Raw genomic sequence first — 16,099 nt, 5'->3', positions numbered from 1 at the left:
CCCCTCATGCAAGGCAGTCAGGGAAGTCACTTCACAGGCGGTGAAGCAGGTCTGCAGGTGTTTGTCTTTCTCTCCCCCTGTCTTCCCCTCCTCTCCTGATTTCTCTCTGTCCTAATACCAACGACATCAATAACAACAACAACTACAACAACAATAAAAAAGGACAACAAAAGGGAAAAATAAAGTGTATGAAGAGTAAATGTCAAATTTACAAATACCACGAAAAATAATGCCTTATAAATATAGTACTGGAAACATGACTCCAGTGAATGTACATTTATTAACTTCTTTTTTTAAATATTTATTTATTCCCTTTTGTTGCCCTTAACTTCTTTTTTTAAAAACAAGTTTAAAAAATTATTTTTATTAATTTTATTTTTGAGAGAGATGCAGAGAGAGAAACATACACACACAGAAACACCAGAGCACTGCTCAGCTCTGGCTTATGGTGGTGCGGGGGATTGAACCTGGGGCTTAGGAGCCTCAGGCATGAGTGTTTGCATAACCATTATGTTTCCTCTGCCCATTAACTTATTATTCTACTGATAAAATTATTAGCATGCTGTCTGCTTCTAACAACCTAATCATGAGCTTACCTGTATTTGAAGGGAAAAAATGAGATATTTTTACTGGAAGTAGTGAACCATTGCTATGTGATCAAACTCACTACTAAGTGAATCTTATCATATCAGGCTTATACCATTAGATTAAAATTTATGTTTGGGGAATACCGCAAATTACATTTATTGGCATTTGTATTACTTCTAAGTAATAAAAACTAAAGATCATAATGTATATGACAAGAGCCTAATTACATGGTTTCCAGGAGTCAAGGAGAAATGCTAGTCCAAGAAGTATGTTTGTAGAAACCAGAGCCTCGGTTCCTGGTTGCTGAGAATCTTTTTTTTTTTTTTTTTAATTTATTTCTTTATTGGGGAATCAATGTTTTACATTCAACAGTAAATACAATAGTTTGTACATGCATAACATTCCCCAGTTTCCCACTTAACAATACAACCCCCACTATCTCATTTATCATCCTTCATGGACCTGTATTCGTTTGCTGAGAATCTTATACTTACTGGACTTGGATTAGAATGGGGAGGGTGTATGTGTGTATTTATTCGGCAGGACAGAAATTCAGAGGGGAGGGTGTGACAGCGACATTTGCTGCACTGTTTCATCACGTGTGAAGCTTCACCCTTGTAGTTGGGGACCAGGGACTTGAACCTGGGTCCTTTTGAATTGTAATATTGTGTGCTTATCTAGGTGTGCTGCCACTCAAGCTGAGAATATATATATTTTGCCTCTAGGGTTATTGCTGGGGCTGGGTGCCTGCACTATGAATCCCCTGCTCCTGGAGGCCATTTTTCCCATTTTGTTGCCATAGTTGTTGTTGCTATTGCTGTTGTTGGATAGGACAGAGAGAAATCAAGAGGGGGGAGACAGCAGGGGAGAGAAAGATAGACACTTGCAGGCCTGCTTCACTGCTTGTGAAGCAACCCCCCTGCAGGGTGGGGGGAGAGGGCTTGAACTGGAACCCCTGCAGGAGGGGAGCTGGGGGCTCAGACCGGGATCCTTAGGCTGGTCCTTGCGCTTTGTGCCACATGCACTTAACCCGCTGCGCTACTGCCCGGCTTCCAGTTGAACCGGAATCCCTGTGCTGGCCCCTACACTTTACGCCATGTGTGCTTAACCGAGTGTACTTACTACCACCTGGCCCCTGAGAATCTATATATATCTGTGTATTAATATCTGTTTATTACTAGATAGAGACAGAGAGAAATTGAGAGGGGTGGGGGAGATAGGGAAAGATAGGTAAAGCCCTGCTTTTACCACTTGTGAAGCTTTCCCCCTGCAGGTGGGGCCAGGGGCTTGAACCCAGGTCCTTGTGCACTATCATGTATGCTCTTAACCAGGTGTGCCACCACTTGGCCCCCAAATCTGTATTTTATTTATTTATTCCTTTTTGTTGCCCTTGTTGTTTTATTGTTGTAGTTATTATTGTTGTCGATGTTATTGGATAGGACAGAGAGAAATGGAGAGAGGAGGGGAAGACAGAGAGGGGGAGAGAAAGACAGACACCTGCAGACCTGCTTCACCGCCTGTGAAGCGACTCCCCTGCAGGTGGGGAGCCGAGGTTCGAACCGGGATCCTTATGCTGGTCCTTGTACTTTGCGCCACCTGCGCTTAACCCGCTGCGCTATAGCCCGACTCCCCCCGAATCTGTATTTTTAAAAGCTTTCTGGATTATTCTGATCAACTTTCTTGTAGACTTGGATGTATATACTATTATTGTGGCTTACATATATAATTCTTTGGCAGGTAACATTTTCATTTCTCGAACCTCAATCCCAAATGCTGCCTCTGAAGAAGGAGATGAAGATGACTGGATGTCCAACAAAGTCATGTTTAAAATAGGTGAGCTGCCAGAAGGTGAGAGATACCCAGGCGGGGCGAGTTCAGTTCCTGCTACTGCATTTCAAAGCAATGCTCTGACTTGCTTTCTCGTCAGTAACTAAAATAGCTTAAGAAAGATAGCTGTGGGAGTCGGGAGGTGGGCGCAGTGGGTTAAGCGCACGTGGCGCAAAGCGCAGGGACCGGCATAAGGATCCCGGTTCGAGCCCCCGGCTCCCCACCTGCAGGGGAGTCGCTTCACGGGCAGTGAAGCAGGTCTGCAGGTGTCTGTCTTTCTCTCCCCTCTCTCTCTGTCTTCCCCTCCTCTCTCCATTTCTCTCTGTCCTATCCAACAACAAAGCAACGTCAACAATGGCAATAATAACCGCAACGAGGCTGCAACAACTAGGGCAACAAAAAGGGGGAAAAATGGCCTCCAGGAGCGGTGGATTCATGGTGCAGGCACCGAGCCCAGCAATAACCCTGGAGGGAAAAAAAAAAAAAGAAAAATAGCTGTTTATACTGGAGTATTGTTCTGACTTTTCTCTGTCTTTCATATGAAACTATCTTTTGGGGAGTCAGGCTGTAGCACAGTGGGCTAAGTACACGTGGCACAAAGCGCAGGGACCTGCGTGAGGATCCCGGTTCAAGCCCCTGGCTCCCTACCTGCAGGGGAGTCGCTTCACAGGCGGTGAAGCAGGTTTTCGGGTGTCTGTCTTTCTCTCCCCCTCTCTATCTTCCCCTCCTCTCTCCATTTCTCTCTGTCCTATCCAACAACGACATCAATAACAACAATAATAATAACTACAACAGTAAAACAACCAGGGCAACAAAAAAGGAAATAAATAAGTGAATATTTTAAAAAAACTATCTTTTTAAAAAATATTTATTTATTCCTTTTTGTTACCCTTGTTTTATTGTTGTAGTTATTATTGTTATTGTTGGATAGGACAGAGAAAAATGGAGCAAGGAGGGGAAAACAGAGAGGGGAGATAAAGATGGACACCTGCAGACCTGCTTCAGTTGCAGGTGGGGAGTCAAGGGATCGAACCGGGATCTTTAATCCAGTCCTTGCGCTTTGCGCCACTTGCGCTTTACCCGCTGTGCTACTGCCCAACTCCCTCATGTGAAACTATCTTATATGAAATACATAGAATGAATCTTCAGAAAATGGAGTAAAATAGCTAAAGAAGAACCAGTGGCCAGAGTGTGGCTTACCAGGTAAAGCTTAGGACTTGGATGCCTGATGCATTGTGTTTACATGGTGCTGTGGATGCTGTCAGGCTGCCCTGCTATCTCTCAGGAAGCAGTACACACACACACACCACATTTGTTTTTCCTTTTGTTGCCCTTGTTTTTTATTGTTGTTGTAGTTATTGTTGTTATTGATGTTGTCGTTGTTGGATAGGACAGAGAGAAATGTCCTATCCTGTGAAGCGACGCCCCTGCAGGTGGAGAGCTGGGGGCTCGAACCGGGGTCCTTACCTCCGGTGTTTGCGCTTTGTGCCACGTGCCTTTAGCGACTCCCTGTTGTCCCTTTTTTTTATCTGACAAGCTTAGACTTTCTCCCAGCTGTTAAAATGTTGAGTGTCATATGTTGTATTTAAACTGGTATTAGGTTTATGAGGTCTGGCCTCAAGTTAGGGGGGAAATACACCTACCATTTTCGTGGGGTCTAAGGCAACCTTGAGTTTTACTACATTTACTTGTTTGATGATATTAATAAAGGTTGTTCTAGAGTCGATAACTGTCCTTTAGTTGATGTATTCTTTTTGGTACTATACCTCTTGGTTAAGTTTATACACTGTTCTAAAGATTATCAAGGGGTGGCAATAACACTGATGCTGTCAGAAGATAAAATATCTTTTGTGGTCCAGGAGGTGGCACAGTGGATAAAGCATTAGATTCTGAAGCATGAGGTCCTGAGCTCATTCCCCTCCTATCTCTCTCATTAATAAATAAAATATTAAAGAAGATCTATATGTATATTGCCCTTGTTTTACTGTTATAGTTACTGTTGTTGCTGGATAGGACAGAGAAATGGAGAGGGGAAGGGAAGTCAGAGGAGGAGAGACAGACACCTGCAGACCCGCTTCACCACTTGTGAAGCGACTCCCCGTAGATGGGGAGCCGGGGGTTTGCAGGTGATTCTTTTTTTTTTTTTTAATTATATTCATTTTCCCTTTTGTTGCCCTTGTTGTTTAACATTGTTGTGGTTATTGATGTCCTTGAATAGGACAGAGAGAAATGGAGAGGGGAGGAGAGAAAGACAGACACCTGCAGACCTGATTCACCACCTGTGAAGTGACTCCCCTGCAGGTGGGGAGCCGGGGGCTCGAACCGAGATCCTTACTCTGGTCCTTGAGCTTTGCGCCACATGTGCTTAAACTGCTGTGCCACTGCCCAACTCCCTTGCGAAGTGGCTTCTTATGCTGCTCCTTGGACTTTGCACCATGTGTGCTTAACCTGCTGCGCTACTGCCCAGCCCCCTATGGTGCCTTTTTTAATTAGGTCTAAGTCTAACCAGAGGACTAGTAAGCACTTTCACTTTGAGGTATATAGGCGCATATATATATGTGTGTGTGTGTGTAGATTTTTTAAATCTTAATTATTTCTTTTTTTTTTTTTTAATTTAAGAAAGGATTAATTAACAAAACCATAGGGTAGGAGGGGTACAACTCCACACAATTCCCACCACCCAATCTCCATATCCCACCCCCTCCCCTGATAGCTTTCCCATTCTCTAGCCCTCTGGGAGCATGGACCCAGGGTCGTTGTGGGTTGCAGAAGGTAGAAGGTCTGGCTTCTGTAATTGCTTCCCCGCTGAACATGGGCGTTGACTGGTCGGTCCATACTCCCAGTCTGCCTCTCTCTTTCCCTAGTAGGGTAGGTCTCTGGGGAAGCGGAGCTCCAGGACATATTGGTGGGGTCTTCAGTTTAGGGAAGCCTGGCCAGCATCCTGATGGCATCTGGAACCTGGTGACTGAAAAGAGAGTTAACATACAAAGCCAAACAAATTGTTGAGCAATCATGGACCCAAAGCTTGGAATAGTGGAGAGGAAGTGTTAGGGAGGTACTCACTGCAAACTCTAGTGTACTTCTGCTTTCAGGTATATATTTTGCAGTAGTTTATGGATACATGTGAAGATATGCTCTCTCTCACAGAAACTGGTGTATATCTAGGTTTTGGGACTTTGTTAGAAAGTGAACCACCTGAGATGAAATTAGAGTGTACTATGAAAGGAAAGGTCTCACCCGAGTAATGAAGCTGAAGGGTTGTCATTCCACATGTGAAGTCTCTGGAAGTGAAGTCTGAAGTGAAGCATGTTGAGGTGGCAATTGTTGCGTTGGTTAGGTTGTGATCAGCGGATGCAATATTATTTGATATGGATTGGGAGAGGCATACGGGAAAGTGGGCCCTATCCAAGGGTTCCAGGACTGGGGGAAATAAGGGCTCTGTAGTGGAGATGTGAGGTTCCTGCTGTCTTAGGGTTCAAAAAGACAATCGATAGTTAATGTTATCATCACATTATTTGGTAATTGGGTTAACTTTGAAAAGTCCTTTTGTTATGGTTTGCTGTACAGTACCCAGTGTTTTGTATATAGCTGTGCTATTGGATGCTTCTGATCTACTTGGTCTAGGCTTTTGAGAGTCCGCATATCAAATACACAGCCTATATATTAAAAAGATTCAGTTTGTGTTTTGAAAAACTTTGTATCTTTTTTATTTAACTATTGAGAATGTTGAGGCTCTGTAAGATTACATACCTCAGCCAAGATCACACCACTAGAATGTGGAGTCTGTATTCAAATTCTATCTTTCTTCAAAGTCTACATTGTTAAAGATTCCACATTATGTTTTATACAATATTAGAAACGGAGATGAAGTTCATGATACTATATCATAGAGTATTGGTATGCTTCTAGTTCTGCTTCTGGGAACCTTTCTGTTACATTGCTTGATGTTGTGATCCCTATCTAAAGGGGGAAAGCTTTGCAAGTGGTAAAGCCATGCTGTAGGTGTCCCTTATTCTTTCTCTGTCTCTATTTCCCCCATCCTATGATTTCTATCTAATAAATAAAGATAATAAAAAATTAAAAAGAAATTACATACATGAAATGCATTTGTGTCCACATTCTTTTTTGCCTACAGGATTATTGCTGGGGCTCAGTGCTGGCACTATGAATCCACTGCTCCTGTGACTATTTTTTAATTTTTTTTTATAGGACAGAATGAAATTGAGAGGGGAAAGGGGTCTAGAAAGACAGACACCTACAGACCAGCTTCATCACTTGCAAGGCATTCCCCCTGCAAGTGGGGAGCCAGGGGCTCAAACTGGGATCCTTACACAGGTCCTTGTGTTTCATACTATGTATGCCTAACCTGGTGCACCACCGCCCAGAACCCGGTGTTCACATCCAAAAGGACAGCAAAATGAACAACTTCAGTGTTGTCCTATGTCTGTCTCTAGGAATTTCCCCCGCTGCAATGGATATCTATCTGCTCAAGCTCACAATAATGAGATTTTTTTTTTTAAAGTCTGTTATGTCAGATATGAGAATAGCTGTTCCTGCCCTTTTTTGTGGGCCATTGGCTTGTGTGATAGTTTTCCATCCTTTCACTTTAAGTCTGTGTTTGTCTTGTTGACGTAGGTGAGTTTCCTGTAGACAACGTATTGTTGGGTTGTGTTTTCTCATCCATCTTCCTACTATGTGTCTTTTAATAGGTGAATTCAGGCCATTGACATTTATTGATATCAAAGATTGAAGATATTTTAACGCCATTCTTGTAGAGTTTTAGAGTGTTTTGATATATGTCCTATTTGTGGTGGTCTGGTTGTTTGTAGGAGACCTTTCAGAACTTCTTTCAGGGCAGGCTTGGTGATGGTTGCTTCCTTCAACTGTTGCTTGTCTGAGAAGGTTTTGATGCTTCCATCTAGTCTGAATGACAGTCTAGCAGGATATAGTATTCTTGGCTGAAAGCCTTTCTCATTGAGCACTCGATAGATATCTTGCCATTCTCTTCTGGCCTGTAGTGTTTGTATGGAGAAGTCTGCTGCTCATCTTATGGGTTTTCCTCTGTAGGTGACTCTTTGTTTTTCTCTTGCAGCCTTGAGGATCCTTTCTTTATCCTTATTCCTTTCCATTCTAAATATGATGTGTCTTGGTGTCTTTAGGTCTGGGTTAATTCTGTTTGGGACCCTCTGGGCTTCTTGAATCTTTATGTCTTTGGTGTTGTCTAGACTAGAGAAATTTTCAGCTATTATGGCCTGGAGAATGCTTTCTTCCTCCCCTTCTCTTTCTTCCTCTGGTAAGCCAATAATGCGTATATTGTTTCTTTTGAAGTCATCCCATAGGACTCTTGTTGTTTTCAGCATCTCTTAATCTCTTTTTGAGATCTCTTACTTCTTTTTTAGTTGTCTCTAATTCATCCTCAATCTTGCTAATTCTGTCTTCAGCCTCATAGATTCTATTCTCTCTGCCCTCTACTGCTTTCTGGAGTTCATCTATTTTGTTGCCCTGCTCTGATACTGTTTTAGCTTGTTCAGCTAGTTGCATTCTTAGCTCAGCGATTTCAGCTTTCAGCTCTCTAATAACCATGAGATAATTAGAATTTTCTTCCATTTTCTCATTTGTTGTTCCTGCATTTCTGATTACAATTTTTTCAAATTCTTTACTCACTCCCATTATTATTTCCTTAGCTAATGTTTGGATGTTGAACTCGTTGTTTTGTGCTTCACCCTCTGGAGGACTTTTAGCTGGACTCTTATCCTGGTTCGAGTCTCCAATATTTTTTCTTGTTGTTTTAACCATTTTATATATGTTAACAGTTTTTTCAATCCCTGAGTTGGAGCTCAGTGGTGTAAAAGCCTCTTTTTTTTTTTTCTTCCCTGTAGGCTATGGGAGCCTGAGGGCTTTTAAACTATCAATAGGCTTCTTAGCTTAATCACTGACTCCTGACCAAGAGATAAAGCAGGGTGTGGCAGAGATAATCCAGTGGTTATGCAAAGAGACTTTCACAGCCCCTCAGCTATGCCACCAAGGTATAGGTCTTCTGAGTTTCCCGGTTAGATCTCTGTGCCCTGGTGTCCCTCCCTGTTGCTGCTCCAGATTCTGAGGGTAGTAGCAATGGAGACTCAGAGTTGCACTTGGGGAGTCTCTGGGGAGTCCTCTCCTCCCTTCAGCTGTCCCCTTGTTGTGGAGCAGACTGGAGGTGGTGTCTCCACTGACAAACTGTCGAACTCTTAGCAGTCACTTAATCTCTCCTTAGGCCCCTCTCTCCTCTCTGTCACCAGCCACGCGTGTTTGTACTCACGGGTGATTTACTGGGTTCCTGTGGTCATTCTAGTCCTGTCTTGTTTCGGTCCGGGTGGTCTCCTTTGGTATTCCTAGTTGATCCGGGAGAGGAGAACAGATTTTTTTTTTTAAAGTGTCATATTATTAACCTTAAAATAAGAAGGGGATGTTTTGTTTAGTTTTAGCTTTTTTGCTGTTACCATGAGAAGTCAGTATGCTGGACTACGTTTTTGCTATAGAGACGGGGGTTGGGGGGGAGACACCACAGCAGTGAAGGCTTCCTCAAACATGTTGGTGACCAGGCTTGAATCTGGGTGGCACAGGTGGTAAAGCAGCTTACTAGGTGAAGTGTTTTGCCAGCCTGAGCTATTGTTTTGTTCTTAACCAGTGCGCTGCTCGCCTCTGGCTTATAACGGTACCTGGATTGGACCTGGGATTTCACAGCTTCCGGCATGAAAGTACTTCCCTATTATCATATGCTTGTTTCCTCTCCATGAGTTTAAATTTTTTTTTTTTTTAATTATTCTTTCAGGTGATCTTGGGCATGTAACAAGGATCTCCAGTCCACAGGTTGAAGAGGGTGATAGCCGTTTTCTTGCAAATGAAGTTTTGCAGGAGGTAGTTTTTTTTCTTTGTTATTTTTTTCATAATACTTAACTCTAATATCAGTAGAGATAATTAAGCAAATTATGATACATAGTTAATTGCACCATTTCATAAAGTATGACTTTTTTAAATATTTATTTTATTTATTTATTCCCTTTTGTTGCCCTTGTTTTATTGTTGTAGTTATTATTGTTGTTGTCGTCGTTGGATAGGACAGAGAGAAATGGAGAGAGGAGGGGAAGACAGAGAGGAGGAGAGAAAGATAGACACCTGCAGACCTGCTTCACCGCCTGTGAAGCGACTCCCCTGCAGGTGGGGAGCCGGGGTTCGAACCGGTATCCTTATGCCGGTCCTTGTGCTTTGCACCACCTGTGCTTAACCCGCTGTGCTACAGCCTGACTCCCAAAGTATGACATTTTTTCTTGATAGGTGTTTTGAATGAAAGTTGAAAAAGCAGATAAGCTGTGTGATCCCATTGCTTCCCCACCTTTCAAAAAAAATATTTATTTATCCCCTTGTTTTATTGTTGTAGTTATTATTGATGTTGTTGTTGGATAGGACAGAGAGAAGTGGATAGAAGAGAGGGGGAGAGAGAAAGACAGACACTTGCAGACCTGCTTCACCGCCTGTGAAGTGACTCCCCTGCAGTTGGGGAGCCGGGGGCTCGAGCCAGGATCCTTACGCTGGTCCTTGTGCTTTGCGCCACCTGCGCTTAACCCACTGCAAAACCGCCCGACCCCCCCCCCCCTTTTAATGATTCAATAGTGATTTACAAGATTATAAGATTACAGGAATATAGTAAGTTCTTTTAAAAAAATAAATAAATAAATAATAATTATTAATTAATCAATTTATTTTGTTGCCCTTGTTGTTTTATTGTTGTAGTTATTATTGTTGTTGTCGTTGTTGGATAGGACAGAGAGAAATGGAGAGAGGAGAGGAAGACAGAGGGGGAGAGAAAGATAGACACCTGCAGACCTGCTTCATCGCTTGTGAAGCGACTCCCCTGCAGGTGGGGAGCCAGGGCTCGCTTGAACCAGGATCCTTATGCCGGTCCTTGCACTTTGTGCCACCTGCGCTTAACTCGCTGCACTACAGCCCGATTCCCGAATTTAGTAAGTCCTATCACCACCACCCCCTCACCCCTGCCCAGCCAACATAGTTCTCATAAATGCTCAGAAACAGAGATAGCTTGCTCTTTTTTTTTTTTTTTTTTTGAACCATTGTTGACTTGGACTAGGATTTATTTATTATAAGTGAAATAATTTATTTTGGATAGACATAGAAGTTGAGAGGGAAGCAGGAGGGCGAGAGGTACCTGCATCAGTCACTCACCACTGGTGAAGTTTCCCCACAGGTGGGAAAGAGCAGCTTCAGCAGGAGCCTGTGTGCCCTGTGATGTGTGCACACTGCCACACTCTAGCACACGTGCCACTGCCCGGCCCACGAGATACTCAGTTTTTAGAGATGAATTTACTGTCTCATACTTCTGTAATTGTTTCTTAAATATTTATTTGTTGGATGTTTTAATTTAGCCATACTTGTCATCTCAGTCATTGTTGTCTGACTTTGATTTGCTCTCTAGTTATTCTTGTCGATATAATTCCTTCATTCTTTTCACTTAACTTTTCCCCATTCTTCTTAATTTACAGAATTACACCCATCTACCGAAAGCGGATATTTTCGCCCTTGCCCTCACAGTAGTATGTGCTGCTGGCGCTGAGCCTCTTCCTAGGAATGGAGACCAGTGGCATGAAATCAGACAGGGCAGATTACCGCGGATTCCTCAAGTGCTCGCTCATGAATTTACAGAGTTGCTAAAAGTAGGCATCTTATACACCAAGCTCTTTATTGACTTGGCTCCATGTTTTAGCTGAATGGCCTTACCTACATTTTACTTCTCTTTTAAGGTCATGATTCACCCCGATCCTGAGAGAAGACCTTCAGCAATGGCACTGGTCAAGCATTCAGTGTTGCTGTCCGCCTCTAGAAAGAGTGCCGAACAACTACGGATAGAATTGAATGCTGAAAAGTTCAAAAATTCACTTTTGCAGAAGTAAGTGAGGTTTTTTGTTTTGACTTTGTTATTTTCAAATTTTAATGAGAAGTTACTTGAACCTTACACTAAAGAAAACCATAGTGTTGGCAGGGTAGACAGCATAATGGTAATGCAAAAAGACTCTTGTGCTTGGGACTCCGAAGTCCCGGGTTCAATCCCCCGCACCACAATAAGCAAGAGCTGTGCAGTATTCTGGTGTATCTCTCTCAAAAATAAAATAAATAAAATACTTAAAAAAAAAAGAAAAAGAAAAAAACATAGTGTTTTGATATGTTAGATGTTTGAGGATTTCTTCTTTCAATTAGTATTTGATGTATATGTTTTTATTGTTTCTAACCTTGGAGATCATGGGCTTCCAGTTTTTTAAGACAAGACATATGTGCACGTGTTGTAATACTAAATCCCTAAATTTCAGCACAAGCTAACTGAGCCTGTCACATTCTTTCCTCAATGCTTATCATAAAGTGACATTTTCCTTGCAACATTCTGTTCTGCTTATTTGAATTTTTTGCCTCCAGGGTTATTGTTGAGGTTTGTTGCCTGCACTACAAATCCACTGCTCCTGGAGGCCATTTTTCTAAAAAAAAAAAAAAAAAAAAAAAAAAAAAATTTATTTATTTATTAAGGAGAAACATAGGAGGAGAGAGAAAGAACCAGACATCACTCTGGTACATGTGCTGCCAGGGATTGAACTCAGGACCTCATGCTTGAGAGTCCGATGCTTTATCTACTGTGCCACCTCCTGGACCACCACGGAGGCCATTGTTTCCATTTCATTTTTTATTTTTTTATTTTTTTTTGCCTCCAGGGTTATTGCTGGGGCTCAGTGCCTGCACCATGAATCCACTGCTCCTGGAGGCCTTTTTTTTTTCTTCCCCTTTTGTTGCCCTTGTTGTTGTAGCCTTGTTGTACTTGTTGTTGTCGTTGGTTGTTGGATAGGACAGTGAGAAATCAAGAGAGTGAGGAAAGACACTTGCAGACTGGCTTCACAGCTTGTGAAGCAACCCCTCCTGCAGGTGGGGAGTTGGGGGCTTGAACTGGGATCCTTGCGCTTTGAACTGTACGCTCTTAATCTGGTGTGCTACTCCCCGACCCCTGTTCTTCTTGTTTTTTTACAAGAGAATGAAATTAATGTCAGTTAGTTTAATCTGAATGACCATAGGCATTTTTTGAAAGTGATTGGCATGTTTACTCTAATTCATTCACTTTGTTAACATTTAGACTAACCTAAGATAACCGACTTGGTATATTAACTATTAATTGTAACTAGTTTGCTTTCATAGTTAACTTAAATCATAATTTTTTCTTACCAGTTTGGTAGATGTTTGGTAGATAATGTGTTATATTTTCACAGTTAAGAATTAGTTTTATTTAAAATTACTTTCATCTTTTATTATTTACTAGAGACCAAAACGAGAGGGAAAAGCGAGGTAGAGAGAGGGGAAAACCTTACAGCACTGTGTCATAATGCTGTCTTGCTGGTGGGGACCGTGGGCTTGAACCTGGAGCTTTGTATATTGTAACATGTCTTCTCAACCAAGTGCACCACTGCCTGGTCTCTTGAAATTATTTGTTATTCAGGTCCAAAGTTATCACTAGCATCTTTATTACTGGTATCTAAATATATATGATATTTTAATTCTAACATTCAAATTTTCATGGGTTATTTTCAAGCAGAAGCTAAAGTTTCATATTGTGTTTTTGCTCTCCTCTATAATAATGATTGCATTTCAAGCTCTCCCAATTGATAATATAGTTTATGTTTAACTTCTTGGGATTCCTTTCTAGAGTAAAATAGTAGCTGAAAAGTCTTATTTCATATTTTTGTATTTTCAGAGAACTTAAGAAAGCCCAGATGGCCAAAGCTGCTGCTGAGGAAAGAGCACTCTTCACAGACAGGATGACCACTCGGTCCACCACCCAGAGTAATAGAACATCTCGACTTATTGGAAAGAAAATGAACCGATCTGTCAGTCTTACCATATACTGAACTACTCATTCCCCACCTCCCCCTAAAAACTGTGACAAGAGGAAGCTAGGTTGAAATCACTGCTAGAATGCAGTTTGCATTTTTTTTTTCTCAGTCTGTGTCAATAGTTTTACTGAAATACCGTTTAGGACTTTGACTTGTGAAGTCCAGTTAGAAGTTGTAACTGAGCATTGCTGCTTCAGGCTTTCACCTGCTCTTAGCAGTTTATTTGAAGGGTGTCAGTTGCTGTTGGATGTTCACCAGCCTTTCCAGGGTTAACCACTATGGTGGTGTGCTGCTTATGGTTTGCTGTTGTGTTGTAATAAAAGGTTCTCTTTCCTTGTAGTGGCCTATAAAGAGGACTCAAGGGCTTTATTACAAACAATCGTCCCCGGAAAGGGGGAATGCTGAAAGACTCATTGACATTCATCTTCAGTGTACCTGTGTGTCAATCTCACGTTCCTTCTTCTTTTTTAATTGTGAATTACACTTGTATGTCTAACTGGGAGCACTTTGTAGGCACTGCATGAACCATGGAATGTTCTGTGGAAGTATTGCCTTGTGAATTTGCTGCTATTTTAGATTTGTCTTTGCTGTAAATTGTAGCATTAAACAATCATCGTTGTTAATAGGCTTTCTTTTGAAAACAATTATGTGAATAGGTAGCTGCTCCTGTTAAAGCAGCTGTTTGCCTTCCTGCCCCCATAAACTTGGAAGCTAGTGCATTGGTGGAATGCACCTTTCTTTCCCCTCTTTGAAATGCTGTATTACTGTAGTGTAAACATTACTGGTGTTGTAATTTTGCCTGATGATGCTCTTCCTTGGCTCTTTTTAAAATGTTCTTCACTCTTCCCGAGTTTTGTACTGGATTGTATTATTAGTTTGTTTTTAAGTGTTTTGCCCAGTTTCTCTTCAATATTTGTGTATATAAACTAATCTCGGTGACACTGTACATAGCTGAAATGCCAGAATGACTTCTGACTATCCCAAGTTTTTCAAAAATATATTTTATTTGTGATTAGCCATTTGACTAAAAGTGGCTAGCAGATGTTGGGGGGTAAGCCCAGAAATTTTCTATTGTTTGTTTTCCTATTTTGGTTTCCAGTGCTTGCACTTGTCTGTTTGACTTGTGTCTTACTAACATTGATTTGGCGTATTAAAAGTCACTCTGAGCTTACCTTTTCTAGTATATGCTGTGGTGCTTGCTTTATACGATGTACGTTACCACTACATTCAAAAGGGGTAGAATGCCTTTATTATACTGAGAGCAAAGGGCACTTCCTCCCCCTGGTCATGCCTGGGGCTTTGCACCTGTGTATATTCCGCTGCTCCCTGTGGACTTTTCTCCCTTTCCAGATTGGGGGTGGGGGGTAGGGGTAGAGGAAGAGAGAGGGGAAGACAGGTAGAGCACAGCACGGCCTTGTGCACGATAGAGTTTGCTCTGTATCTGGTGAGTGCTACCCCTTACCCCTCCAGAGGACATCCTTTTGATAGATTCTGAGATGGGAGATTTTAGTTCACATTTAGGATTCCAGAATTATTTTGTCATACTTAATATTTCATATCACATTGCATATTATACACCTTACCTTAAAGAAATATAGCTTAAAATAGTTTTAGTTGTGAATTGAATATAGACTGAGTCACAGAAGGACTTTAAAGTGGGCAGTGTTTTAAGTCACTGAGAGGCTACCTTTTAGAAATTGAGGGAGCAAATTTAAGTGGTAACTGCTAATTCTGTGGCTTCTTGGGGTGGGGTCTGGGGCATGCCAGGACTTGATGCTTTTCTCTTTTAAGTTGAAGAGAAGGAAAGAAAGATAATCACAGTACTTGTGCATGGTGTTCCCATGTGACTGGCCAGAGGCTCAGACCTGGCTTGTTAAACATGGTAAATGCACTGTCAGGCGAGCTCTCTCCAGGCCCCTCTGGCATCTTTTTCTGACCGTTTAGAATCTAAACGGAAAGCCTGGTGGTCAGATGAAAACAGGTGCTGCAAAATCCTTCTGCCTTTTGTTCACAGGTGTGTCACCTGTTTTAAGAGTTTTAAAATATACTTACTTACTTTCCCTTTTGTTGCCCCTGTTGTTTTATTGTTGTAGTTATTATTGTTGTTATTGATATTGCCATTGTTGGATAGGACAGAGAGAAATGGAGAGAGGAGGGGAAGACAGAGAGGGGGAGAGAAAGACAGACACCTGCAGACCTGCTTCACCGCCTATGAAGCGACTCCTCTGCATGTGGGGAGCCGGGGGCTCAAACCGGGATTCCTACGCCGGTCCTTGCACTTTGTGCCACGTGCGCTTAACCCGCTGCGCTACCACCCGACTCCCCTGCTAAAAACTTTCTAACATGCTTAATTATTTTAGCTTTTAAGTCTATGGCCTTTTTGAGCACACATACACGTAGTACAACGTGCAAGGACCCAGGTTCAAACCCCTACCCCCTACCTGTAGGGAGGAAGCTTTGAGCAGTGAGACAGTGCTACAGGTGTCGCTCCCTCTCTTCCCCTTTCCTCTCGATTTTTATCTATCTAGTAAATAAATTATAAAAATAAAGTATAATCTCTTATTTATTTATTCCCTTTTTGTTGCCCTTGTTTCATTGTTGTAGTTATTGTTGTTGTTATTGATGTCGTCGTTGCTGGATAGGACAGAGAGAAATGGAGAGAGGAGGAGAAAAAGACACCTGCAGACCTGCTTCACCGTCTGTGAAGTGACTCCCCTGCAGCTGAGGAGCCGGGGGCTTGAACCAGGATCATTACTCTGGGCCTT

General features: G+C 42.0%; 1 protein-coding gene across 5 annotated transcripts in view; it reads left to right on the top strand.

The window, feature by feature from the left end:
• WEE1 (WEE1 G2 checkpoint kinase) overlaps positions 1 to 16,099 on the top strand; it is a 42,591-nt gene that overhangs the window by 19,386 nt on the left and 7,106 nt on the right. For 3 of the 5 annotated variants that reach the window (XM_060177203.1, XM_060177206.1, XM_060177202.1), the window contains 5 exons: positions 2,326 to 2,421; positions 9,227 to 9,312; positions 10,953 to 11,123; positions 11,211 to 11,356; positions 13,196 to 13,284. In XM_060177203.1, coding sequence (XP_060033186.1) covers positions 2,326 to 2,421; positions 9,227 to 9,312; positions 10,953 to 11,123; positions 11,211 to 11,356; positions 13,196 to 13,284 — 588 coding nt within the window. Of the gene's footprint in view, positions 1 to 2,325; positions 2,422 to 9,226; positions 9,313 to 10,952; positions 11,124 to 11,210; positions 11,357 to 13,195; positions 14,506 to 16,099 lie in introns of those variants that run through there. The other 2 variants (XM_060177207.1, XM_060177204.1) reach the window with 1 other exon arrangement.

Source organism: Erinaceus europaeus, chromosome 17, assembly GCF_950295315.1.
Source record: "Erinaceus europaeus chromosome 17, mEriEur2.1, whole genome shotgun sequence".
NCBI lineage: Eukaryota > Metazoa > Chordata > Mammalia > Eulipotyphla > Erinaceidae > Erinaceus > Erinaceus europaeus.
Note: the sequence above shows the minus strand (reverse complement) of the source record. Positions and strands in the feature narration are given on the sequence as shown.